Source organism: Malus sylvestris, chromosome 7 (genome assembly GCF_916048215.2).
Source record: "Malus sylvestris chromosome 7, drMalSylv7.2, whole genome shotgun sequence".
Lineage (NCBI taxonomy): Eukaryota > Viridiplantae > Streptophyta > Magnoliopsida > Rosales > Rosaceae > Malus > Malus sylvestris.
In genome coordinates, this window is record NC_062266.1 from 30,426,880 (window position 1) to 30,452,518 (window position 25,639).

The 25,639-nt window shown below is 38.3% G+C and overlaps 3 protein-coding genes and 2 long non-coding RNA genes across 12 annotated transcripts in view; 2 read left to right on the forward strand and 3 right to left on the reverse strand.

Moving 5' to 3' along the window:
- Positions 1–25,639, reverse strand: part of LOC126630347 (protein NETWORKED 4A-like) — a 33,441-nt gene that overhangs the window by 4,641 nt on the left and 3,161 nt on the right. The window contains exons 2-3 of one of the 5 annotated variants that reach the window (XM_050300438.1): positions 13,617–13,719; positions 11,814–13,498 (exon numbers count right to left, since the gene is read on the reverse strand). The exons of 3 other annotated variants lie outside the window; for them this stretch is intronic. In XM_050300438.1, coding sequence (XP_050156395.1) covers positions 12,000–13,498; positions 13,617–13,719 — 1,602 coding nt within the window. In that variant the 3' untranslated portion in view covers positions 11,814–11,999. Of the gene's footprint in view, positions 1–11,813; positions 13,499–13,616; positions 13,720–25,639 lie in introns of those variants that run through there. One more of the 5 variants, XR_007625956.1, reaches the window with a different exon arrangement.
- Positions 1–25,639, forward strand: part of LOC126630352 (uncharacterized) — a 31,446-nt gene that overhangs the window by 4,188 nt on the left and 1,619 nt on the right. The window lies entirely within an intron of this gene.
- Positions 444–19,786, forward strand: LOC126630351 (uncharacterized). Of its 3 annotated transcripts, XR_007625960.1 has the most exons (6): positions 444–458; positions 3,004–3,227; positions 3,328–3,501; positions 3,987–4,567; positions 5,210–5,571; positions 19,653–19,786. It is a non-coding gene; the product is annotated as an uncharacterized LOC126630351 (long non-coding RNA). The 3 variants fall into 3 exon arrangements; XR_007625959.1 differs by lacking the exon at positions 444–458 and having other exon boundaries at positions 2,985–3,227; positions 3,979–4,567; XR_007625958.1 differs by lacking the exon at positions 444–458 and having other exon boundaries at positions 2,986–3,227.
- LOC126630345 (LRR receptor-like serine/threonine-protein kinase GSO1) lies at positions 6,292–25,049 on the reverse strand. Of its 2 annotated transcripts, XM_050300434.1 has the most exons (6): positions 24,339–25,049; positions 24,086–24,157; positions 23,063–23,422; positions 22,165–22,966; positions 6,888–8,086; positions 6,292–6,791 (listed from the first exon to the last, which is right to left on the reverse strand). In XM_050300434.1, the coding sequence occupies exons 1-6, from the start codon at positions 24,901–24,903 to the stop codon at positions 6,421–6,423; spliced, it is 3,369 nt and encodes a 1,122-aa protein (XP_050156391.1). In that variant the 5' UTR covers positions 24,904–25,049; the 3' UTR covers positions 6,292–6,420. The 2 variants fall into 2 exon arrangements, with proteins under 2 accessions (XP_050156391.1, XP_050156392.1); XM_050300435.1 differs by lacking the exons at positions 22,165–22,966; positions 23,063–23,422; positions 24,086–24,157; positions 24,339–25,049 and adding exons at positions 8,985–9,344; positions 10,019–10,090; positions 10,271–10,949 and having other exon boundaries at positions 6,888–8,888.
- On the reverse strand, positions 20,349–22,172 carry LOC126630348 (receptor kinase-like protein Xa21). Its single transcript, XM_050300443.1, has 2 exons — positions 20,966–22,172; positions 20,349–20,870 (listed from the first exon to the last, which is right to left on the reverse strand). The coding sequence occupies exons 1-2, from the start codon at positions 22,023–22,025 to the stop codon at positions 20,500–20,502; spliced, it is 1,431 nt and encodes a 476-aa protein (XP_050156400.1). The 5' UTR covers positions 22,026–22,172; the 3' UTR covers positions 20,349–20,499.

The window sequence follows — 25,639 nt, forward strand, 5'->3', positions numbered from 1 at the left end:
AACTGTTTCTACGACTCAAACTCGTGTTCAATCACAAACGAGCAATCTTTTCTATCGCGTCAAGTCTCGTCCTAAAAATTATATGTTATTTAACACATGCGTATTTATATTCTCAGCCATCCACAGCCACCAGTACCGCATTTGGACGTACTGGGGACTATGAAATGCAACACTGTTTTCTTTGCGTATCCTATCTTACCCTTCTCCTAAATTTTTATCAAGCTATAGGATTTATTTTGCTGATTTTATTTTTTGGGATTTGAGTTTTTATCTTCTGATTATTTTTATTTTTTGAAGTGGTATTACTTTTCCTTTGACTGGAAATTTTAGGGGTTTTAAAGTATAATGTTATCAAATTCTATTTTTCTAATTTTATGATTTTGGGCTTTGCAGGGAGTGCTAATATACTGAATTTTTGGGATTTTTGATCTTTGCATGATTTTTGGTCTTTGAAATGGGTATGTGTTGTTTTTAACGTTTTGGTTCTCACCTGTTTCGTTCTTTGATTTCTATTGTCTACTTCCTTCTAGGTTGCTTCGTGATTTTCATTTTCCATTGTTGGCTTATGGAATTTGTAAAAATGGTTGTAGTTTTATGACCAAATCCCAATAAGAGTGTGCCGAAACACAGATTATCATGCAGTGAACATACATTGAATTTGAACAAAATTTAATATACAAGCGAAGGCATATGCAGTGAACATGCATTGAATTTAAAAGGGTAAATTACATAGTAGCTCCTCAGGTTTGAGGTCTATTACAACCTCATACAACATCTTTAAAACATTTCACTTTCATACCTCACGTTCTATTTTATTTCAAAATAATACCTCTGTTACATTTTCCATCCATTGATCCGTTAAGTGCTGACGTGGCTGCTACATTTGTGCCACATAGCTGCCAAATATGTGCCACGTGGCAAAAAAATTAATATTTTTTAAAAAAAAACCTTAATCTTATAAAAAAAATTTAAAAAAAATAAAAACCTGAAAATTTGAAACCCATATCCCATTATCCCCCAACCCCTGAACCTTGGAAGAAGAAGGGAAAAAAAAAAACCAAAAAAGAAGAAACCCCCACCCCGTGAACCCCCCAAACCAGAAACCCAGAAAGAAGAAATCCCCCCACCACCACGCCACCCCCCACCTCGCGACCCACCTCACCCAGAACCTCCCCTTCACATTTATCTCCTTTCATTTTCCTCACCATCAAAGCGCAAAAGGGTTTCTTTGGTTTGCTCGCTCTCTGCAACTTTAACTGATCATCCATGGCCGACCTCTCCAGCTCAGCCTCTCGCCCCCAGCTCTCCGTCACCACTCCGCCCCAGATTTCCAAATGTAGAAAGAAGAAATCCAACCCCCTCCCCCGCAACCCTCCCTCCCCCACGACCCACCTCACCCAGAAACCCACATCCCTCCCTCCCAAAAAAAAAAAAAAACCCCCAATTCGTCCCCCCAAAATCTGCAAGAAGAAGAAGAAGAAGAAGAGGGAGAAAAAAAAAAGAGAAAAAAAAAGAAAAAAAAAAGCCCAGTTCGCAGGAAGGTCGCGCGGGGGGGGGGGGGGGGAAGGGAAGTGGGTCGTGGGTCGCGGCGGAGCGGGGGGAAGGGAGGTGGGTCGTGGGTCGCGGCAGGGCCTGGGGGGTTTCTTTTTTTTCTTCTTCCTCCCTCTTCTTCTTCTTCTTTTTGTTGTTGCAGGTATGTGGCGGTAGAACAAGCAATTGGGTCGGCGGTAGGGGGTGTGTAGAGGAGAGTGGAGGGTGTGTAGAGAAGGAAAGAGGGTGGGTGCGGAGGGAGGGAGGGTCGCGGGTTAGGGGGTGCACAGGCAGGGTCGTGGGTTGGGGGGGGCGGGGGTGTTCTGGGTTTCTGGTTTTGGGGTGGGGGGTTATCATTTCTGGGTTGCAGGGAAGAAGATGAAGATGGGGGATATGGGTTTGGGGGTTGCGGGGAGAAGAGATGATTTTGGGAGTTGCAGAAGGGTGGGGGAGGGGGGAAGGAAGGGATCTGGGTTTCGGGATTTTCTAGGTTTTTTTTTTTTTTTTTTTTTTAATATTTAGAAGATTTAGGTTTTTTTTTTTTAAAAAAAAAATTCCATGTGGCAGCCACATCAACACAAATGTGGTAGCCACGTCAGCATTTAACAGACTAATGGATGGAAAATCTAACGGAGGTGTTATTTTGAAATAAAATGGTACTAGATGTATGAAAGTGAAATGTTTTAAAGTTGTTGTATGAGGTTGTAATAGACCTCAAACCTGAGGGGCTACTATGTAATTTACCCAATTTAAAATTGATAGGGTAGTTAAGCTTTTGCCTTAGTTATTCTTTGTCACTCACTTTTGGAATTTAATTCATTGATTTCAATGTCACTCATGTACTCTGTCTTACTTTATTCACTCATTTTTAGTATGCACCATTTGTTGTAGAAATGGATGTCCACTCAAATAATGGGCAAGTTGCCCTTCCACTATTTAGCATGTGATTTACTTCTATAAAAATAACACTATGGAACACAACAAGTTAGAGAGAGTTTCATAATTGGTGGTGAGGTTCACGGGAGAGAAAAAAGAAAAGGAAGAAAGGAAGAGAGAGAGAGAGGAAAGAAGAGAAAGAGAGGAAGAAGAGGAAGATGTGGGGGAGATAATAGAGAAAGTTATCTTTGTACTCCTATTATTTCAAATTATAATGAAATCACCACTGCTGCCCCGAGGACGTAGTCCAGTCACACTCACTGTAGAGGAACCTCGTAAATTTTGTGTCTTGTTTCATTTATTCCACTGCACCCGCAGTCGATTTTACAACACCATTGAATTTTTTTTGTCATATATTATTCACTCATTTTACTCTATTCACTCATCTACTACACTAATGTTGAGATTTGGGTATCATTTCTTTTCTCATATGTCCTATTTTTAAGGGAAATCTAATATATAAATGGATAAAAAAACTCCTGCTGCAACACATTGAATTTGTTCAAATATTGATTGTTTTCCCTCTATTCACTTCAGTTGTCGTCTTCTTCTTCGTTCTTTTTTTTAATGGCAAAGCTGGGCGATCCATGGAGCACATGTTGGAGAGCCTTTTGCTGCTACTGGTCTAGTCCAATTCGAATGAGTCGATGGAGTACAATCTTTAGGCCCGTTGGAGGAGCTGAAAAACCAGTCTTGACTCTGCCGACCGAGACATATTCCGAGATATGCTCCAGCTCAATAACGAATCAGACATCAGCCCGGTACACTACTCTTACTCTTTCCTGCTTTTATTTTCAATTTTTTTTTGGAATTTTGCGCTGAATTTCATTTGTGTAATTTTGTTTTTTTTTCTTTTGTTAGGCAGCTTTTGGTGTGCCTGCGAATGTTGATTCGGCGATGCGTTTACAATAACGTCAAGAGGGGAGATATTCAAAAGATGTTCCCAGTGTAGCTGTTTCAGAGTTGAAGAGGCTGTTGATGCTTTTGCTGGAGGAGTTTCAACTAGAATGACGGCAAGATGCACACAAGGATCAGGTTAGAGATCTGCGTTGTTTGACATTTCTGTGTAAACACTTTTAAGTCTCAAATATATCTCAAATTTAGGGTGTCGGGTATGGGCTGCTAAAGCTGAAAGTTCTTTTGGCTCATACATTAAAGCGACATGTGTGCTTTTGGCTCATTTCTGTACAAAAGTTGAATCTTTGAATCTGCTTATTTATGTTTTGAAATGTGTGTGTTTGTTCTTACTACTGGAAGTGTTTCATGTGGAGATTAATCTTTGGATCTGCTTATTATGTTTTGGGAATGTTAATCTTTTTAATTTTTTCTTTCCAGGACGAAAATATTTAATAAAATGAATTGTGATTATAAAGTTAATTGAAGCTTTGAAAAATTTCGTGTTAAAAAAGGAAGACAGATTATTGTTGTTTTTTTTTCCTTCCTATCCAAAAACTACCTTTGATTTTCTTGATTGTGCATTTATTTAATATGTGCTATTTTAATCGTTCCCAGTATAATAGCAGGACCTACACGAGCAGGACCAAGTAGCCGACCCTCTACAACAAAATCAACCCGCTCGGAAACCCTAGCTTGAATGTGGTTCCAGAGCTCGACAACTGGGTCTACAATGGCAACAAAGTCCGAGTCACCGAGCTTCAGCGCATCATTTACGACATCCGAAAGCGGAAAAGCTTCTCCCAAGTCCTCCAGATTTCCATCTTTCTTTCTTACCTTGCAATTTGTGTTATCCCTTGTTTGGTTGCTCATAAAATGAAAGAAATTTGAAAGAAGCATCAAAGTAATTAAATTCTAGTTAAAGAAAGTGAGTGAAAGAGGGAATTAGGATTTTTGTTAATTTATGTGTTTGTTTGTATCATAAGTAATTGGAACTGCGATCTAGTGGCTGGATAGAAGAAAATGACAACTCACGCTCTCTCTCTCTCTCTCACACAGTAGCTCTGTGTTCCTCTCCCTCCAAACTTAATGGCTTAGCCTTTGATCTGATCAAACCCACCTCCAAAACCCTTCCTTGATCACCATCTTTAGCAACCTAATTCGGCGCTTACTCGGATCAGGACCTCTTGGAGATTCGGAACTCCAGGTGAGATAATTTTCCCCAAATTTTCCTCAAAATGTATTCAATTTATGTTGCTTCATTTCATTTTCCATTTTAATTTGGAATTGGTTGATATGTTAGGTGGGTATCGCATGTATAACCAGAACAATTTTTTTCTTTGGTTGGGGTCAAATTTTCCAACTTTCTTAGCTATTTGGTCCCGTGTATTTGAAATCGGAATAATATGAATTAGGGGTTTTCTGTTAGTGTCCAATTAGTGAAGAAAGGATGCTTCCGTTTGTTATCATGCATATTTAATCTGTAAACATCGGAAAAGCTGCTTAATTGAAGTTAGATTTCCAGTTTTTTAGCTCAATTTCATTTCTTATAAACAATTTTTTTCAAGATTTCTAGGTTTCTTTTTGCTTTTTCTCTGATATATTACTCATCTGGAAGTTAATTTTGTTCAAATACCAAGTATTGTTCTTGAATTAAAGATTTCTGGATTTTTTTGTTGCTTCTTTTCTGTTAAATTACTCATCTAGAAGTTAATTTTGTTCAAAAACTTACTGTTCTTCACTTAATCTTACAAGAAAGCATATGAGAACATGGCACATTAGGTGTTTGATGAAATGTGCCTGAGAATCTGTCAGTATGATATATTATAAATCTGAATCTCCTTTTCAGCTCTGGCCACATGTGTGCGAAGGCGACATGGTCCTGGTCGAGGGTTCGAAAGCTCTGGGGATTCTGACTGAGAAAGAGGTCAATAACAAGAAGGTAATGGAATTCAATGTTTTGTGTTTGTTATAGAGGCATATTTGCAACAGTATATCAGATAATAATTCTAGATACTATGTCCAGATAGCTTAGATTGTGTTTCATGATGCATATGGCTGAAGCGGTTTTGGCTACTTTTTGGATTGCTCATTAATTTTTTAGCTGCCCTTGGCTGGTACAAGTATATATATAAGAAGTTTATCCTTTTATCAACTTTTACTCAGGTCAAATTTAGGATCCATTTGTACTCATGCGCCATTGGGGTAAAAGTGCATATGCTTTGTTTTCTGTGGTATTTTTTCATCTAGGGGATAACGTTTTGTTGTTTGTTGGAAGGAATATTAAAACACATCCACACCCTATTTTGTCAAATTGTTCTAACGTATCTCATGCAAGTTTTAGAATTCTCCCGACTTTCTAACTTAAATCTGTGCCAAGAGAACCCAACTAAAGTGGTTTGCTGCTCCATGTATGAAGTATTTGTGAATTATTTGTAATTTTACGAAACGAAACGAAATTTTTTGTGTTGTATATATACATATTGAAATTTGTGTTATAAATTTTTTGATAAGAAACATATGTAAATTATAATCATACTAATAGAGGTATGCTGTATGCATAAGTTCAGAATTAATCTTTAGTGTCATTAAAAAATATACGTAAATTTATATACATAAATTTGATAGCACCATAAATTTGGGGTATTGTTATATTTAGTACAGGGAATATGATGTCGTTCAGGTGTTTTTAACTAATATCTGCAGTTTTTCAATTCATCTGGGGTATTTGTGATTTGAACAACACTGAAAAAATTTATGGGTTATAGGAACGGCAGGTTAAGAAAATGGGTCAAATTCAGGTCGAAGCTGTAAGATCATTTACATATTACAGAATGAATGAAAAGATCTTTGGGGCTGAAAATTGGAGTAACTTCGTTCCTTTTGTTAAAAAGATGAGCACAAATTGGTGAAGCAGCCAAAAAACCCAACTTAAGTAGAAGTTTAGAAGTTTGTCACTTCCTGATATATTGACTGAAATAACAATAAGAAAATAATGTAGTTTTTGAAGATAGAAAACAACAATAAGAAAATGGATCCGAAAATATAGAGAACAAAGAACTAAGAATTCACTCCTCCAGAGTCCTTCAAATACTTGGCCTTGATTTTATTGAGTGCGATTACGGCATCTTTCATGTTAATCCTTTCTTTCGGCAATGCTGCAGTGCAAGCTAAAGCTAATCTCATAATGGATGATAAGCAATCCCTCCTGCTCACGAAACCACCATCTTCCTCCGTCCCAAGTATATCGGCATCCACAACTCCATCTATAGCAGCATTTAGAAATAATGAATCTGCAATCCATTGCTTTAAATTCATTTCCCCAACAAACATCTCATCCGTTCGCTTCCTTTTTGTGAATGTCTCCATGAGTACAATACCAAAACTATACACATCCACACTCGTCGAAACACTTCCTTCCATCCCGAACTCTGCAAAATTTGTATGTGAATTTAGCTATGTATGATAAAAAGAAAATTATAACTCCTAATAAAACCAACATAAACAAAATTGAAAAAATACATCACCTGGAGCCATGTATCCAACTGTGGCTAGGGTCATTGTTTCCGTCATCGAATCTCCACTGCCGATGAGTCTTGCAATGCCAAAATCAGCAACATGTGCAACCATATCATCATCTAATAGTATATTGCTTGGTTTCACGTCACAATGAACGATAGGTATCGAGTAACCTTGATGAATATATTCTAGTGCCAATGCAACATCTTTCATTATGTCCAACCTCTGCAGGATAGTCATGGAGCGGTTTGGAGAATACAACCACTGTTCGAGGCTTCCATTAGGCATCAATTGAAGCACCAGGGCTTTGAAATCAAGTTCATCGCAACAACTTATGATTTTAATGAGATTCCGATGACGGATATTGCTTAGCATTTCACATTCCTTATCAAAACTCTTGAATGCCCCTTCTAGCTGTAAATTGAAAACCTTGAGGGCGATATCTATCCCGTCTGACAGTGTTCCTCTGTATACTGAGCCAAACCCCCCTGTGCCTAGTAAGTTACTCTCGTGAAGTCCATTTGTCGCCCTTACAAGTTCTAGGCGCGAAACTCTTCTCCAAAGAACTTGACGTAGCAAGGCAGTTTCTCTTACAACTTCAACATTCCTTTTCCTGCATAGCATCAGAGTCAATGCTACAGTCGCTAGGAGTATTACTGACATGACCCCTGAGATGATATATTTAGCTTTCCTCCAATTTGGCTCAACTTTTGTTTTATATTTGCATAATGGAACATGGAGTCGGGAAGTACTGCAGAGTGCACCGTTTGATACAAATGAATCATCAAAGAAGTTTCCGAAACGCCCGCCGGTTGGAATTTCTCCTTGGAGTTTGTTGAAAGACAAATTCAGATGCTTGAGATACAAGAGGGCTTCCAATGACTTTGGGATCACTCCAGATAGATTGTTTTTGGACAAATCCAAGAATTCTAGGCTTAGCAAGGTTTTAAATGAACCGGGAATAGGGCCTTCTAAATAATTGTTTGCCAAGGACAAATTAATGATTTTCTGAAGACCCCCAATGCTACCGGGAATGTTTCCGGAGAAATGGTTATTTGATAAATCCATTACCACCACATCTTTCAACTTTCCGATGTCTTCTGAGAGTGGTCCAACTAGAGAATTGGATGACAAGTTTAGCTCCAATATATACTTGAGTTCCCACAAGGAAGATGGTATTTTTGAAGTTAACAAATTGGACCCTAACCTTAGATATCTTAGAGCTACTAACAAAGTACCCAAGCAGGAAGGAATAGAACCAGAGAGCCGATTACTAGCCAAAATTAAATAGGCTAGGTTATTTAGTTGACAGAGTTCATACGGGATATGTCCTTGCAGTTCGTTATCATGCAAATCCAAAACTTGGAGATTTTGTAGCCTTTGTATTGAAGTTGGAATTGCTCCACTCAACTGATTGTTTCCCAGGTCTAGTAATATCAAGCTGCTCAAGTTGCCAATTTCTACTGGAATGTTGCCCCTGATGTTGGAACGGAATAAACTCACATATAGGAGTGACGTAGAAAGATTCCTGCGAGAAGCTGGAATCGTGGTGTTTAGTGGATTGTCTCCCAAGTATAAGCTTGTCAAATTTCTAAGATTAAACGAGCAAGAGAGAGTGCTTGCTGCTTGTGGAGTAGAAGCATCAATTGTCAAATTATTCGAGTACAAGAAAAGACGCTCAAGGTTTTTCAAGGAACAGAGCGTGCTAGGAAGAAACCCGGTAAATGAGTTGAGGCTCATGTCTAGCATCCTGAGCTTGGAAGCATTGGAGAGGTTAGGGAGTAGTCCAGCCACGAGGTTAGTTTTGGCTACACAAAGGATTTCTAGATTTGGAGCGTTAAGACCGATGTTTGCCGGGAGGCTACCTGAGAGCTGATTGGAAGAAAGCCCTATTATTCTTTTCATGGAGAGATTGAAGAGTTTGGATGGGATGACGCCACTGAGATTATTAAAATCCAGGTCCAAAAACTCTAACTGCGGAAGATCACCAATTTCATTTGGTATTGTACCTGTAACAATTTCAGAACGCTTGTATTAACTTTGTAACTTCAGTTTAACTAAAAACTAAAAACAAATAGATTATGAAATGCCCCCAAATTTATTACCTGTTAAATGATTCTCAATAAGAATAATCGTGGTTAAGTAGGTCAAATTGCCAAGACTTTTGGGTATGCTTCCACGGAAATTGTTAGAGTATAATACGATTTCACGAAGCTCTTTGCATTGCCACAGTTTGGAGGGAATCAGACCGTCAAGCTGGTTTCCACCAAAATTAAATATTCGAATACTGGAAAGATGCTCACATATATTGTCCGGAAGACTGCCACTCATGTTGTTTCCGTATAGATTCAAAATAGTCAAAGAAGATATGTTGAAGACAGGCACAAGAGCAGAGGCTTTTAGGGCATTGAACCGCACATACAACTCCTCCAGCTGAACTAAACTGCCCATCTCGTTCGGAAGTTCTATAAATCAATCCGTATATTGTTAAAATCATGTAAACATATATAGGAGTAGCTTCTTACTGGGAATCCCGTTCTACCGTAGCAAAAGTGGGATAACATTATAAGGACCATGTGCTCACTATATAGGTTCTCCTTTTGCTCTAGAATACGAGGGTCTTACACATTAAATATACGATTTTTATGATAGTCCTCTCATTCCATTTTTGCTAAAGTGGAACAAGATTCCTGCTAAGAAGGGGCTCGTATCTAAACTACCTAGTACCTATTAATAGAACTCTGAATAGAACTCTGCTCTCAACCAAAACTACATAAAATTGAAATTTTAACCCTCACACCAAAACTACACAAAAATAAAATATATGGGCAATTTAGTAATTACATGAACATAAATTTTGCTATTATTTACGACAACCTCACAGCCAGGTCAATATAGCATGCCCTATTTAAAAATTAAAAATAAAATAAAATAGTAAATAAAAAACATGCCTGCTTTAGAAGAAACTGCTCACCATTGTCCCAATTTTTATAATTGATTTCTTTTTTTTTTTTTTAGAATTTTAAAAACTAATCACACTTCATTGTAAAAAAAACAAAATGAAATGAAATTATTCACACACAGTGTGTGTAGGTATCTGCTAGTATACATGTAACAAAACCTAAGTCATACAGTATACCTTCGAACTTGTTGTCGTCAAGGTATATGCCCTTCACCATTCTTAAGTTGCCTATTTCTCTGGGTATGCTACCTGTTAAATATGTGCATGCATTCCAACAAAAAAGAAAGGGAAAAAAAAAACAAACGAGATGATTGTTATACATGTTATATATAGATGTTAAAATGAAACAAATATATCAAAATGTAATGATGAAGCAAGCAATCATTAATTTATATTCCTAGGTGGCTGGTACTGGTGGTATGTACGTACCCGATAGTTGGTTCCTCCTCAGATCAATTATTTCGAGTGCAGATAAGTTGAAGATAGCAGCCGGTATGAAACCCGAGAAGCCATTACCGTACAATTTGATGGTTTGAAGTTTAGCAAAGGACCCAAACCACGAAGGAATGGTTCCCATAAAGCTGTTGTTTCCAAAGTTAATCTCCTTCAACCGGCGCAAACGAGACAGTTCTTGCGGTAGGGGACCATGAAAGCTATTATTCTTAAGGCCCAACTCAACGAGAAATGAGAGGTTGCCTAGATGCGGAGGAATAACTCCGGCAAGACCCATGTGCGAGAGATTTAAGGCCGTGACTCTGTGGTGGCCAGCACCGCAGCTAACGCCAACCCAGTTGCAAATGTTGGAATTGGAGGCAGAGGACCAGTTGGCGGTCAAGATGTTTTGAGGGTCACTAGTGATGTGAGCTTTGAGAGAAAGAAGCGCAGACTGATCTGTGTTGATATTGGTATGAGATATTGCTAATACACCTGCAGTTAAGCAATTAGCCATAATCATCATATAGATATAACACAAGCAGTGTATCATCGACAACATTTTTTATAGTAGGAAACGACTTCTCTCCTTAATTGTAGTAGTTTTCGTCTTTCGGTTTGAATTCGATCGAAAACTAGAACTCATTAACATTCACATAAATAGGGAAACAAGTTGGTGTTACCAAGATTTGGATTTTTTTACATATCAAACACACACCTTTCATATTTCGCTGATAGCTTAGCTACGTGAGGAGGAATAGTCCAAGTCCCATTTTTTGGTCGAAGTGAGGAGGCTTAGACTAGTACTATCTATAGACCATAGAAAAAGAACCAAATTAAATTATTATCTCATTTTTTGCAAATTGCAATCCTCGACTTGTTATTTGGATTTTTTTACATAGCAAACACAGACCTTTCATTTTTCGCTGATAGCTTAGCTAGGTGAGGATGAATAGTCTAAGTCCGATTTTTTTGTCGAAGTGAGGAGGCTTAGACTAGTACTATCTATAGACCATAGAAAAAGAACCAAATTAAATTATTATCCCATTTTTTGCAAATTGCAATCCTCGACTTGTTATTTGGATTTTTTTACATATCAAACACAGACCTTTCATTTTTCGCTAATAGCTTAGCTAGGTGAGAACGAATAGTCTAAGTCCGATTTTTTTGTCCAAGTGAGGAGGCTTAGACTAGTACTATCTAATATCTATAGACCATAGCAAAAGAACCAAATTAAATTATTATCCCACTTTTTGCAAATTGCAATCCTTGACTTGTAGTGGATGTAGTCATGGAGGCATCCTATTGGTATTTCCTTCGTCGCCCTCTTCCATTTAGCTTCTGCTAATAATTACCATTGGTAATGGCAATTTAGAAATAATTGGTTTCTAATAATATCATAGCTTATTAGATTATAGCGGCCGCAATGAATGAGGGTTACTTCACCTCACTGAATTAGGATTTAGTCAAAATCCCCCAGTTCACTGCGAAGAATAGGTAGATTGATTATTTTGCCCTCCAAACAAGTGAGAACACTAAGTTTAACACCTTAATTAATAATAATTAGCAAACCTTTTCCATGCCATTGTTGTTCTTTAACATTCAAAATCTAGAGCATTTAGTTTCGTAATTAACTAAATATTGATGTAACATCCGACCTGAATTGACCATATGACCCTAAACAAAAACTTGTTCCATACAAACACAACATATGATGCAAGAGACCTCAGAAACATACTAGGCGCTGCCTGTGGCCGGTAAACGCTTGGCGGAGCTCTTGGTATCCGCTCCTGTAGTGCTCCAGCGAGAAACAAAGCTGCCGGATCACCTCTCTTTTCTCCTCAGCCCCATCCGAGATCACAACACTCTGCCTTTTCACCTCTTGCTGCAACTCCTCCACTCTTGTTTTCAGCTCATCTACTAGCCTACGCGCACTTTCGGATCCAACGATCAGACCCTCGTGTTCTGTTTGTAACCGACTAAGATGTCCCGCCATTTCCTGAATCTGATTGTCGCGGGAACTCACATTCGCCATGAACGTTTGAGCCCTACCATTGAGCTCGTCTTTCTCCGCCATCAGCATGTCACATTTCAGTTTAAACATGTCCAAGTCTTCATTTACAGCTTCCACATGTCCATTTTTATCAGCAACTTCTACCTTCAGGCGGCTTATATCATCTTGCAATGCCATCTCGTAGACAGCATGCAGACTTTCCGTTTCCATCTTATTCGTTTCACATTGCCTTATCTCGTCCTCTAACCTCTTGTTTCTCAAACTCAATTCTTCGAGTCTCATGTCCAAGACAATTTGTTTCGCTGCAAAACTTGAAATGTCAGCCTGCAGGTCTGCTTTCTCAAGTGAGAATTGTTCCTGTGCATCACGCAATGCCCTCTTCAGCTGCATCACCTCAAGATCACGGCCGAATATGTCAGCATTGTACCTCACAATCCTCTCCTGCAGCTCCGAAACATGCTTTCTCTCCGAGTCAAGTTGAGATTCAACACCTTGCATTTGATCAGCGCCTTTGGAAATTATATCGGCAAGTTCATGCTTCAAATTCGCAATCTTTTCGTCCGACCCCTTAAGCCTTTCTTTAGTCACTTCCAAGTCCTCCATCAATTTCCGAATCTCATTATCTCTGTCTGATGCACGATTTTCCAACTCAACTATCTGTTCTTGCAGCTCAAAGACACGCATTTTCTCCATTGTAAGATCAGACTCCTTCACCTGGAGCTTCTCTTTCAAGCTAGATAGTTTAGTTTCAAGCTCAGCAATCTTCTGCTGCCATCCCTGACTATCAAAATCGGCGCTTGGAGGTGGAACCGAGTAATTGCTGACAGGGGAATTAGGAGAATCTGACTCGGATCCCAATGATGAAGAGGAAGACGATTCAGCGCCATTCTTTAAAGTAAGAGCTGGACTAGAACCATCTGAGCTTAGTGATATATCAAAACCAACAACTTGATCATCGGATTTCCGCAAACCATGATTAGCATCAGGAGTCAGCAGAGGAGAGCCTTGGTTGAAACCATATTCAGAACCTCCAAACCCCTTATGTGCTTCTTTGGTCAAGTGTTCAAAGCACCCGGCCAGTGACCGATACATCCGGTGAAATTCCTGAACTAATTCCGACATCTTCTGCAAAAACATCTCGTCTTTGTTGGGCAAAGAATCACCATCTTCTTTGATCAGCTTCAGCATTTGCTTAATGCTCTGGTCCATCTCTGTAAGATTCAGCATTTAAAACATTTTATTACGTCAAATCATCACAGAAGGAATACAGTAACGAACAAATTGTAATCAGCAAGAACAAACAAGATGAGCTCGTAAATAACCACTTACCTTCCAGATATTCTACCAGCCACATTGAACTATCTGGAGTGATACTATTGTCCAACCCTGCTGAATCTGACTTCTTCAGTTCTGTTCTCTCCATATCAACCATCTGCTGACATGAAATGATATAAAGTAAACCACATAAGACATCAAAATAAAAAGAGAAAAGTAGTGGATTTCTGTAATCCCATATCACTCGGGGCTTTTTGGTGGTTAGGATTTGATTGAACAAATGAAGCATGGATACCAATAAGGTGATACTATACACACGGCACTATAATACGTAAAATCTCGAAAAACTAGGATACGTTGCGTCATGGATACGACAATAAAAATACATAATTTAAAACATATTTCAACGTAAAAACATCCAAATTCAAGTTCATTCAAGTGTGAGAGTTATATTCCTTATTTTAGTTAGAGACAAACTCTTTGTATTTGTCACAGCCCGTCCCGAAATTTCATTTATCGTGGATGTGAAATGACGGAATTGCCCTTAAAGGTTGCTAAGGTATGTGCGACATGTTTATTTGAATAATGCATACTTTCCTAAATTCTTGGAAGAAATTGAGTTGGATTAAAAATTGGTTTGCATTTTGTGTGGTTAGGGACTTAGGAGGACACACACACAAAGCAAACCTCACACTCTCTCTCCTATCCTGTATCTCTCTCTTCCCTCTCAGTTTCTCTCTCTCTCTCTTCCCTCACGTACGGACACACTCATCCGCAAACATTGTGTTCGTGAGGACCCTACGAACACATCCATACCCATTTCAGGTAAGAAACCTTTCGATTTCACGTTGAAAACTCAAGGTCCGAATTGAGCACTGTTCACAAACTTTGTAATGGTTGGTTTTTAGGACAATCCAAGCTCACAGTGAGCTCTAGGAGGTTCCCACGAAGCTCGGGGACGTTCGTTTGAAGGTTTTGGACGTCGGGATCACAAGGTTCGAAGGTGGCAGGTTTTGGTAGAAATTTCCCGACGTGATTTCGAAGGATTCGGAAGTTTTAAAAGGTATAGCCTTCTTCCTCTCTAAATTTGAGAAGTTTTGGTGAAAATTTCATGGAAAACGGTGTAGAAATGAGGGAGAAAAGGGCATTTACAGGTTTGCCCAGTTTTCCGGCGCCGGCGAGATTTTCCGGCGTCTGGAGGTAGGGGATGACGCGCGTGGGGGCGCGTAGCACCGTGCCTCTCCCGTCGCGTGGGGGCGTGTGCGGCGTTGAAAAATAATTCTCAAAATATCTCGACGTCCGTGACGTCGAGTAGGTCACTGTGGTATATTCATATACCCAAATTGAGCATCGTATGAGAAGTTATTACGTATTGTTGGTTATGTGCTTTAAAATAACGTTTTTATAGTTGTCTCGCATATAGGTGATACCTATCCCGAGGACGAGCGCATTCAAGGGCGTCACGGGGGTTACGACCCTTCGACATACCAATGAGTGGGCAGTTATTTTCTGTATATACCTATATACTACTGATTTTTCCTAGAAATTGAATTGAAATGAAAGTATGTTTTAAAATGCCATGCATACATATTATATGAAATTTATGAATTAGTACTTGATGCATATATGTGAAATGGTGATGTGGACGCACATGTGAGTATCAGGTGAGTTTTATGTTGTTCATGTGATTTATTGATGATGTGAATTGTGTTAAGAGCTCATAACATGCACTCATGGTGTTAGTGCTTATATTATTCACCTCGCACCACACGCTCACCTTGGATCCAAGTAGGTGCATGTCGTACAGACCACTGGAGGTGGTTCCGACATGTCATACAGACCATTAGAGGTGGTTCCGACTTGTAGGTGACTTTAGATTGTTATACAGCTGTTGATGAGAGAAGCATTAGAGTATATTCTTACACCATTCTTGTCGTACAGACTACTTCAAATAGTTCCGACTTGTGTGCAGAGTAGTGTCGTACATGTCACAGTTGGTGACTCCGGCTGGATTGGATATTGAGCTATAGAATTAGCCGTACAGGACAACTGCAGAGTCTCCGGCTGATTCCTTATTTCACCTGTTATGTTGATGCATCCTTATTATGTTTTGAAGCATAGCATGGCATATTTTCCTGAAAAGTGTTAAAGACTTGTGATTTGAGTTAATTGCTGTTATATGGTTATATATATACTATTTTTCGGGGAAAGTATACAGGTTTTACAGCGAGGGGTTAGAAGTGTTATTAAATGAAATATTTTCGAAAAGCTTTGTTTTACTGACCCACTCAATCTTGTTTGCGCCCCTCCAGGTTCTAGTTAGCAGTGTTGGTGGCTCACGAGGATTCCCACGGCGTTCTGACAGACTACTTAAATGTAGGACTCACCTTCGGGTGTTGTAATTTAGTAATGGTCCTACTTGACTACACTTCGTACTTATGCTCTGATTATGTGTGTTTCACACTTAAACTCACTCTAGCATGTTATTTGGATATTATTGCTAGTAGTTGGTTTTTATTCCTTCGTATTTCTGTTACATTTTTGCTTTCGCGTCGCACTTTTGGTTACGTCACGCCCACGTGACGGCCAGCACGCCCTGATTTTAGGGTCGGGGTGTGTCAGTATTCATCTACTTTCAACTAAAGCTTTGTTTCCTATTGATTTTCTCCTCTTAATTTTTTATTTGAAATTGTAATGATATCCTAAAAGACAAATACTTGTATCTGGCGAGTATGGTATCCACTGAAGCATCGAATACGAGATACGCGTGCTCCATAAATGAATGATGACGTGTAATTCAAGGTACCTGTGAAGATAAAAATGAATGATTTTTCATTTTGAGTAGATTATAAGAGATTAGACATGAAGAAAACATATTCTTCGTAATCTACCATTTTGTGGGGATTTGAAGGGATAAGTTTACTTCACGAGCAATACCCCTATTTTTTACTTTCAGTTTGAACAAAGAATTTTAATGTCCTCAGCTATCCAATCCAATCTTAGACACTAAACGAGCGCTTAAAGAAGAGGAATTTCGATGGCTCCAGTAACCAAACTATCAATTGTGATGCCCATAGAAAATCAGAAGTACTTAATGGGAAAATTACAAAATCAAATCAAATCAAATACACCACTGAATCAGATCCCAAATAAGGCTTTTCTTATTGTTCGGGCAGGAATTTCCGCTGGAGATGCTCCCTGGCCAACGAGCACACAGCTCCCCGAGAGATTGGCGCCGTTTGATTTCGTCTATCGGGCTTCTGCTTATTGGCAGGCTGTAAGAGAATGACAGAGTTAATTCTGAGAGGTGCCTTCGTGAGGCCTTAGGTATAGGCATTGAGGCTCACAATCAAAACTAACTAAGTGTTCAGGCGTACCACTGTCATCTTCAGCATGGCAGATGTAAAACAAGTGTTTAGGTTAATTGCTTATGCCCGTGGGACCAAGTCAGTTATGAGAGGTGCCTTTATGAGGCCTTAGGTATAAGCCTTGATGCTCACAATCAAAACCGACCAAGTACTCTGGCATATAGCTGGTGTTTCATTGTTGCGAATGTATTACAACTGTGTTTACTTTAATCACCCCAGCCCGAAGAACAGAACTAAACCTGATAGGTGCCTTTGTGGGGCCTTAAGTATAGGCCTTGCGGCTCACCATCAGAACTAATTCCATATTCGAGCGTTCTATAACGATCATAGTATAACAGATGTAAAACTAAGAAATGGGTCGATTACTTGCGCCCTAAGTAACTCGGACTTCTCGTTATCAAAGATTGTCGTGGATGGGTTAAGTCCACATTAAGTTCTTTTTTATGCCTTGAGACCAAGGACTTTTGGTTGATCAATCTTATATGCTTGAAAGGTTGGAACTTAGATCTGATCAAGCTATGAGCTCGAACCTTGACTTATCTTTTGTAATGGTTAAAACCACTAAACAGACCAGATCCGAGAACCAAGAGATCTTTTAATCACAAACTGACTAGAAATAACTTGGATATATATTGAAGGATACATCATACTACTAGATCTATGAATTAACAGACAAAACAAAGAGGGTCGGGCAAGGTTGATCGTCTTGCAGCTTCATCTCTTTGTGATTACAAAGTGTTTGGGTGCTGGAAGGGGAAGATTGGCAAATGAGTTTGTAGGAGGGAATCGATACTACAACAAGATTTAGACAAGGTAGCAAAGCTTTTACATAGACAAAGGTTGTCGGTTTTACGAGGAGCTTAAAGATGAAAAGAGTGTAGAATCTGGACAAAGCACAGTTTTATGGGTTTCTTGGCTTGACTGAGATAGACAAGTTGTAAGATTGTTTGTTTGATTGATTGAGTGTCTTCATCTTTGATTTCTCTTTCTTCTTTTATAGACAATTTGGCTCGGTTGCCTGTAACTTTGCTCTAGCTTGAATGTGACTGAAGGGTAGTGACTCACCAGTTTTTTACTTGTACCGCCATTGTAAAGTACTTTTGGGCTGATTAGCTAGCTGATCTACACCACTTGTCCTTTGAGTAGGTGAGCAAGTGGTTTAAGTGGTTTAAGTGGTCTGCACCTAGCAAGTGGTTTCAAGCACAAAAACTTCTCCAGTTTCATTCGTCAGGTCATACATACGTAAGCTCTTCGCCTCTTAATATTTTGATTTAGGCAAATTGTTAAGTTCTTGAAAAAAAATGAAAGCATTGTTCATTTTTGTCCCAAATTGGTTCAGGTATTTCTCCATTTCTCTTTTAATTTCTTACTTTTTGATTCAAGCGTTTAATTTTTTATTAATTAAATTACAAATAAGTATTATTGACCTTCGTTTGCTACCAATCAATCAAGTGAGAGATGAGTTGTTTGAATGTTTGATTTTACTTGAATCAGAGTCTCCAAGGAGGAGAAAGAGAAGGATCCGAATGATTTAGGGTTTAGGTGTTAGTGTGGGAGCAGGCGTATTGATGACTGTAATCAAGGTATCACTTAAGCTCCAATTGTGACTGGTAAATTTTGAATGGCTGCTGGTTACTGTTAAAATCCCAAATGTAGGCAATCCCACATTCCAATTTGTTGTGTGAAGACACACGGACCACAATTGCTTCCTCTCAGCACAATTAGTTTCCACGATTACTCTTAAACCCTAATTATCTCTCCTATCTCTAAAATCCATTTTTCAATTTCTGAATAGGGTAAATGGATATTGTTTCTTTGTGCATGTATTACTCGGAGAAGTTTGAAGGGCCCTGGGACAAGGAGGATTGCATTTCAGAATAGCAGAAATACAAGGCCACCCTCTCTTTGCGTATCCTATCTTACCCTTCTCCTAAATTTTTATCAAACTATAGGATTTATTTTGCTGATTTTTTTTTTTTTGGGATTTGAGTTTTTAGCTTCTGATTATTTTTATTTTTTGAAGTGGTATTACTTTTCCTTTGATTTTGGGCTTTGCAGGGAGTGCTAATATACTGAATTTTTGGGATTTTTGATCTTTGCATGATTTTTGGTCTTTGAAATGTGTATGTGCTGTTTTTAACGTTTTGGTTCTCACCTATTTCGTTCTTTGATTTCTGTTGTCTGCTTCCTTTTAGGTTGCTTCGTGATTTTCATTTTCCATTGTTGGCTTATGGAATTTGTAAAAATGGTTGTAGTTTTGTGACCAAATCCCAGTAAGAGTGTGCCGAAACACAGATTATCATGCAGTGAACATACATTGAATTTGAATAAAATTTAATATATAAGCGAAGGCATATGTAGTGAACAGACATTGAATTTAAAATTGATAGGGTAGTTAAGCTTCTGCCTTAGTTATTCTTTGTCACTCACTTTTGGAATTTAATTCATTGATTTCAAAGTCACTCGTACTCTGTCTTACTCTATTCACTCATTTTTAGTATGCACCATTGAATTTTTTTTGTCATATATTATTCACTCATTTTACTCTATTCACTCATCTACTACACTAATGTTGAGATTTGGGTACTTTTTGGATTGCTCATTAATATTTTAGCTGCCCTTGGCTGGTACAAATATATATATAAGAAGTTTATCCTTTTATCAACTTTTACTCAGGTCAAATTTAGGATCCATTTGTACTCATGCGCCATTGGGGTAAAAGTGCATGTGCTTTGTTTTCTGTTGTATTTTTTCATCTAGGGGATAACGTTTTGTTGTTTGTTGGAATGAATATTAAAACACATCCACACCCTATTTTGTCAAATTGTTCTAAAGTATCTCATGCTAGTTTTAGAATTCTCCCGACTTTCTAACTTAAATTTGTGCCAAGAGAACCCAACTAAAGTGGTTCGCTGCTCCATGTATGAAGTATTTGTGAATTATTTGTAATTTTACGAAACGAAACGAATTTTTTTGTGTTGTAAGCATACATAATGAAATTTATGTTATAAATTTTTAGATAAGAAACAGATGTAAATTAGAATCATACTAATAGAGGTATGCTGTATGCATAAGTTCAGAATTAATCTTTAGTGTCATTGAAAAATATACATAAATTTATATACATAAATTTGATAGCACCATAAATTAGGGGTACTGTTATATTTAGTTCAGGCAATATGATGTCGTTCAGGTGTTTTTAACTAATATCTGCAGTTTTCAATTCATCTAGGGTATTTGTGATTTGAACAACACTAAAAAAAATTATGGGTTATAGGAACCGCGGGTTAAGAAATTGGGTCAAATTCAGGTTGAAGTTGTAAGATCATTTACATATTACAGAATGAATGATAAGATCTTTGGGGCTGAAAATTGGAGTAACTTCGTTCCTTTTGTTAAAAAGATGAGCACAAATGGGTGAAGCAGCCAAAAAACCCAACTTAAGTAGAAGTTTAGAAGTTTGTCACTTCCTGATATATTGACTGAAATAACAATAAGAAAATAATGTAGTTTTTGAAGATCGAAAACAACAATAAGAAAATGGATCCGAAAATATAGAGAACAAAGAACTAAGAATTCACTCCTCCAGAGTCCTTCAAATACTTGGCCTTGATTTTATTGAGTGCGACTACGGCATCTTTCATGTTAATCCTTTCTTTCGGCAATGCTGCAGTGCAAGCTAAAGCTAATCTCATAACAGATGATAAGCAATCCCTCCTGCTCACGAAATCACCATCTTCCTCCGTCCCAAGTATATCAGCATCCACAACTTCATCTATAGCAGCATTTAGAAATAATGAATCTGCAATCCATTGCTTTAAATTCATTTCCCCAACAAACATCTCATTCGTTGGCTTCCTTTTTGTGAATGTCTCCATGAGTACAATACCAAAACTATACACATCCCCACTCGTCGAAACGCTTCCTTCCATCCCGAACTCTGCAAAATTTGTATGTGAATTTAGTTATGTATGATAAAAAGAAAATTATAACTCCTAATAAAACAACATAAACAAAATTGAAAAAATACATCACCTGGAGCCATGTATCCAACTGTGGCTAGGGTCATTGTTTCCGTCATCGAATCTCCACTGCCGATGAGTCTTGCAATGCCAAAATCAGCAACATGTGCAACCATATCATCATCTAATAGTATATTGCTTGGTTTCACGTCACAATGAACGATAGGTATCGAGTAACCTTGATGAAGATATTCTAGTGCCAATGCAACATCTTTCATTATGTCCAACCTCTGCAGGATAGTCATGGAGCGGTTTGGAGAATACAACCACTGTTCGAGGCTTCCATTAGGCATCAATTGAAGCACCAGGGCTTTGAAATCAAGTTCATCGCAATAACTTATGATTTTAATGAGATTTCGATGGCGGATATTGCTTAGCATTTCACATTCCTTCGCAAAACTCTTGAATGCCTCTTCTAGCTGTAAATTGAAAACCTTGAGGGCGATATCTATCCCGTTTGACAGTGTTCCTCTGTATACTGAGCCAAACCCCCCTGTGCCTAGTAAGTTACTCTCGTGAAGTCCATTTGTCGCCCTTACAAGTTCTAGGCGCGAAACTCTTCTCCAAAGAACTTGAGGTAGCAAGGCAGTTTCTCTTACAACTTCAACATTCCTTTTCCTGCATAGCACCAGAATCAATGCAGCAGCCGCTAGGAGTATTATTGACATGACCCCTGAGATGATATATTTAGCTTTCCTCCAATTTGGCTCAACTTTTGTTCTATATTTGCACAATGGAACATGGAGTCGGGAAGAACCGCAGAGTGCACCGTTTGATACAAATGAATCATCGGAGAAGTTTCCGAAATGCCCACCGGTTGGAATTTCTCCTTGGAGTTTGTTGAAAGACAAATTCAGATGCTTGAGATACAAGAGTGCTTCCAATGACTTTGGGATCACTCCAGATAGATTGTTTTTGGACAAATCCAAGAATTCTAGGCTTAGCAAGGTTTTAAATGAACCGGGAATAGGGCCTTTTAAATAATTGTTTGCCAAGGACAAATTAATGATTTTCTGAAGACCCCCAATGCTACCGGGAATGTTTCCGGAGAAATGGTTATTTGATAAATCCATATCCACCACATCTTTCAACTTTCCGATGCCTTCTGAGAGTGGTCCAACTAGAGAATTGGATGACAAGTTTAGGTCCAATATATACTTGAGTTCCCACAAGGAAGATGGTATTTTTGAAGTTAACAAATTGGACCCTAACCATAGAGATCTTAGAGCTACTGCCAAAGTACCCAAGCAGGAAGGAATAGAACCAGAGAGCCGATTACCAGCCAAATTTAAAAAGCCTAGGTTGTTTAGTTGACAGAGTTCATACGGGATATGTCCTTGCAGTTCGTTATCAAACAAACCCAAAGCTTGGAGATTTTGTAGCCTTTGTATTGAAGTTGGAATTGCTCCACTCAACTGATTGTTTCCCAGGTCTAGTAATATCAAGCTGCTCAAGTTGCCAATTTCTACTGGAATGTTGCCCCTGATGTTGGAACCGAATAAATGCACATATAGGAGTGACGTAGAGAGATTCCTGCGATAAGCTGGAATCGTGGTGTTTAGTGGATTGTCTCCCAAGTCTAACTTTGTCAAATTTCTAAGATTAAACAAGCAAGAGAGAGTGCTTGCTGCTTGTGGAGTAGAAGCATCAATTGTCAAATTATTCGAGTACAAGTTAAGACGCTCAAGGTTTTTCAAGGAACAGAGCGTGCCAGGAAGAAACCCGGTAAATGAGTTTTCGCTCATGTCTAGCATCCTGAGCTTGGAAGCATTGGAGAGGTTAGGGAGTAGTCCAGCCACGACGTTAGTTCTGGCTACATAAAGGAATTCTAGGTTTGGAGCGTTAAGACCGATGTTTGCTGGGAGGCTACCTGAGAGCTGATTGAAAGAAAGCCCTATTCTTCTTATCGTGGAGAGATTGAAGAGTTTGGATGGGATGACGCCAGTGAGATTATTAAATAACAGTCCCAAAAACTCTAACCGCGGAAGACCACAAATCTCATCCGGTATTATACCTGTAACAATTTCAGAACGCTTGTATTAACTTTGTAACTTCAGTTTAACTAAAAACTAAAAACAAATAGATTATGAAATGCCCCCAAATTTATTACCTGTTAAATGATTCTCACCAAGACTAATCTTGGTTAAGTAAGTCAAATTGCCAAGACTTTTGGGTATGCTTCCACGGAAATTGTTAGAGTATAATAAGATTTCACGAAGCTCTTTGCATTGCCACAGTTTGGAGGGAATCAGACCGTCAAGCTGGTTTCCACTAAAATTAAATATTCGAATACTGGAAAGATGCTCACATATATTGTCCGGAAGACTGCCACTCATGTTGTTTCCGTATAGATTCAAAATAGTCAAAGAAGATATGTTGAAGACAGGCACAAGAGCAGAGGCTGTTAGGGCATTGGACTGCACAAACAACTCCTCCAGCTGAACTAAACTGCCCATCTCGTTCGGAAGTTCTATAAATCAATCCGTATATATTGTTAAAATCATGTAAACATATATATAGGAGTAGCTTCTTACTGGGAATCCCGTTCTACCGTAGCAAAAGTGGGATAACATTATAAGGACCATGTGCTCACTATATAGGTTCTCTTTTCGCTCTAGAATACGAGGGTCTTACACAGTAAATATACGATTTTTATGATAGTCCTCTCATTTCATTTTTGCTAAAGTGGAACGAGATTCCTGCTAAGAAGGGGCTCGTATCTAAACTACCTAGTACCTATTTATAGAACTCTGCTCTCAAACAAAACTACATAAAATTGCAATTTTAACCCTCACACCTAAACTACAAAAAATATATATATACGGGCAATTTAGTAATTACATGAACATAAATTTTGCTATTATTTACAACAACCTCACAACCAGGTCAACATAGCATGCCCTATTTAAAAATTAAAAATAAAATAAAATAGTAAATAAAAAACATGCCTACTTTAGACGAAACTGCTCATCATTGTCTCAATTTTTATAATTGATTTCTTTTTTTTTAGAATTTTAAAAACTAATCACACTTCATTGTAAAAAAAAAACAAAAAAAATTGAAATTATTCACACACAGTGTGTGAAGGCATCTGCTAGTATACATGTAACAAAACCTAAGTCATACAGTATACCTTCGAACTTGTTGTCGTCAAGGTATATGCCTTTCACCATTGTTAAGTTGCCTATTTCTCTGGGTATGCTACCTGTTAAATATGTGCATGCATTCCAACAAAAAAGAAGGGAAAAAAAAACAAACGAGATGATTGTTATACATCTTATATATAGATGTTAAAATGAAACAAATATATCAAAATGTAATGATGAAGCAAGCAATCATTAATTTATATTCCTAGGTGGTTGGTAGTACTGGTGGTATGTACGTACCCGATAGTTGGTTCCTGCCTAGATCAATTGTTTCGAGTGCAGATAAGTTGAAGATAGCGGCCGGTATGAAACCCAAGAAGCCATTACCGTACAATTTGATGGTTTGAAGTTTAGCAAAGGACCCAAACCACGAAGGAATGGTTCCCATAAAGCTGTTGTTTCCAAAGTTAATCTCCTTCAACCGGCGCAAACGAGACAATTCTTGCGGTAGGGGACCATGAAAGCTATTATTCTCAAGGCCCAACTCAACGAGAAATGAGAGGTTGCCTAGATGTGGAGGAATAACTCCGGCAAGACCCATGTGCGAGAGATTTAAGGCCGTGACTCTGTGGTGGTCAGCACCGCAGCTAACGCCAACCCAGTTGCAAATGTTGGAATTGGAGGCAGAGGACCAGTTGGCGGTCAAGATGTTTTGAGGGTCACTAGTGATGTGAGCTTTGAGAGAAAGAAGCGCAGACTGATCTGTGCTGATATTGGTATGAGATATTGCTAATGCACCTGCAGTTAAGTAATTAGCCATAATCATCATATAGATATAACACAAGCAGTGTATCATCGACAACATTTTTTATAGTAGGAAACGACTTCTCTCCTTAATTGTAGTAGTTTTCGTCTTTCGGTTTAAATTCGATCGAAAACTAGAACTCATTACATTCACATAAATAGGGAAACAAGTTGGTGTTACCACGATTTGGATTTTTTTACATATCAAACACAGACCTTTCATTTTTCGCTGATAGCTTAGCTACGTGAGGAGGAATAGTCCAAGTCCCATTTTTTTGTTGAAGTGAGGAGGCTTAGACTAGTACTATCTATAGACCATAGAAAAAGAACCAAATTAAATTATTATCCCATTTTTTGCAAATTGCAATCCTCGACTTGTTATTTGGATTTTTTTTACATATCAAACACAGACCTTTCATTTTTCACTGATAGCTTAGCTAGGTGAGGACGAAGAGTCCAACTCCCATTTTTTTGTCGAAGTGAGGAGGCTTAGACTAGTACTATCTATAGACCATAGAAAAAGAACCAAATTAAATTATTATCCCATTTTTTGCAAATTGCAATCCTCGACTTGTTATTTGGATTTTTTTACATATCAAACACAGACCTTTCATTTTTCGTTGATAGCTTAGCTAGATGAGGACGAATAGTCTAAGTCCGATTTTTTTGTCGAAGTGAGGAGGCTTAGACTACTACCATCTAATATCTATAGACCATAGCAAAAGAACCAAATTAAATTATTATCCCACTTGTTGCAAATTGCAATCCTTGACTTGTAGTGGATGTAGTCATGGAGG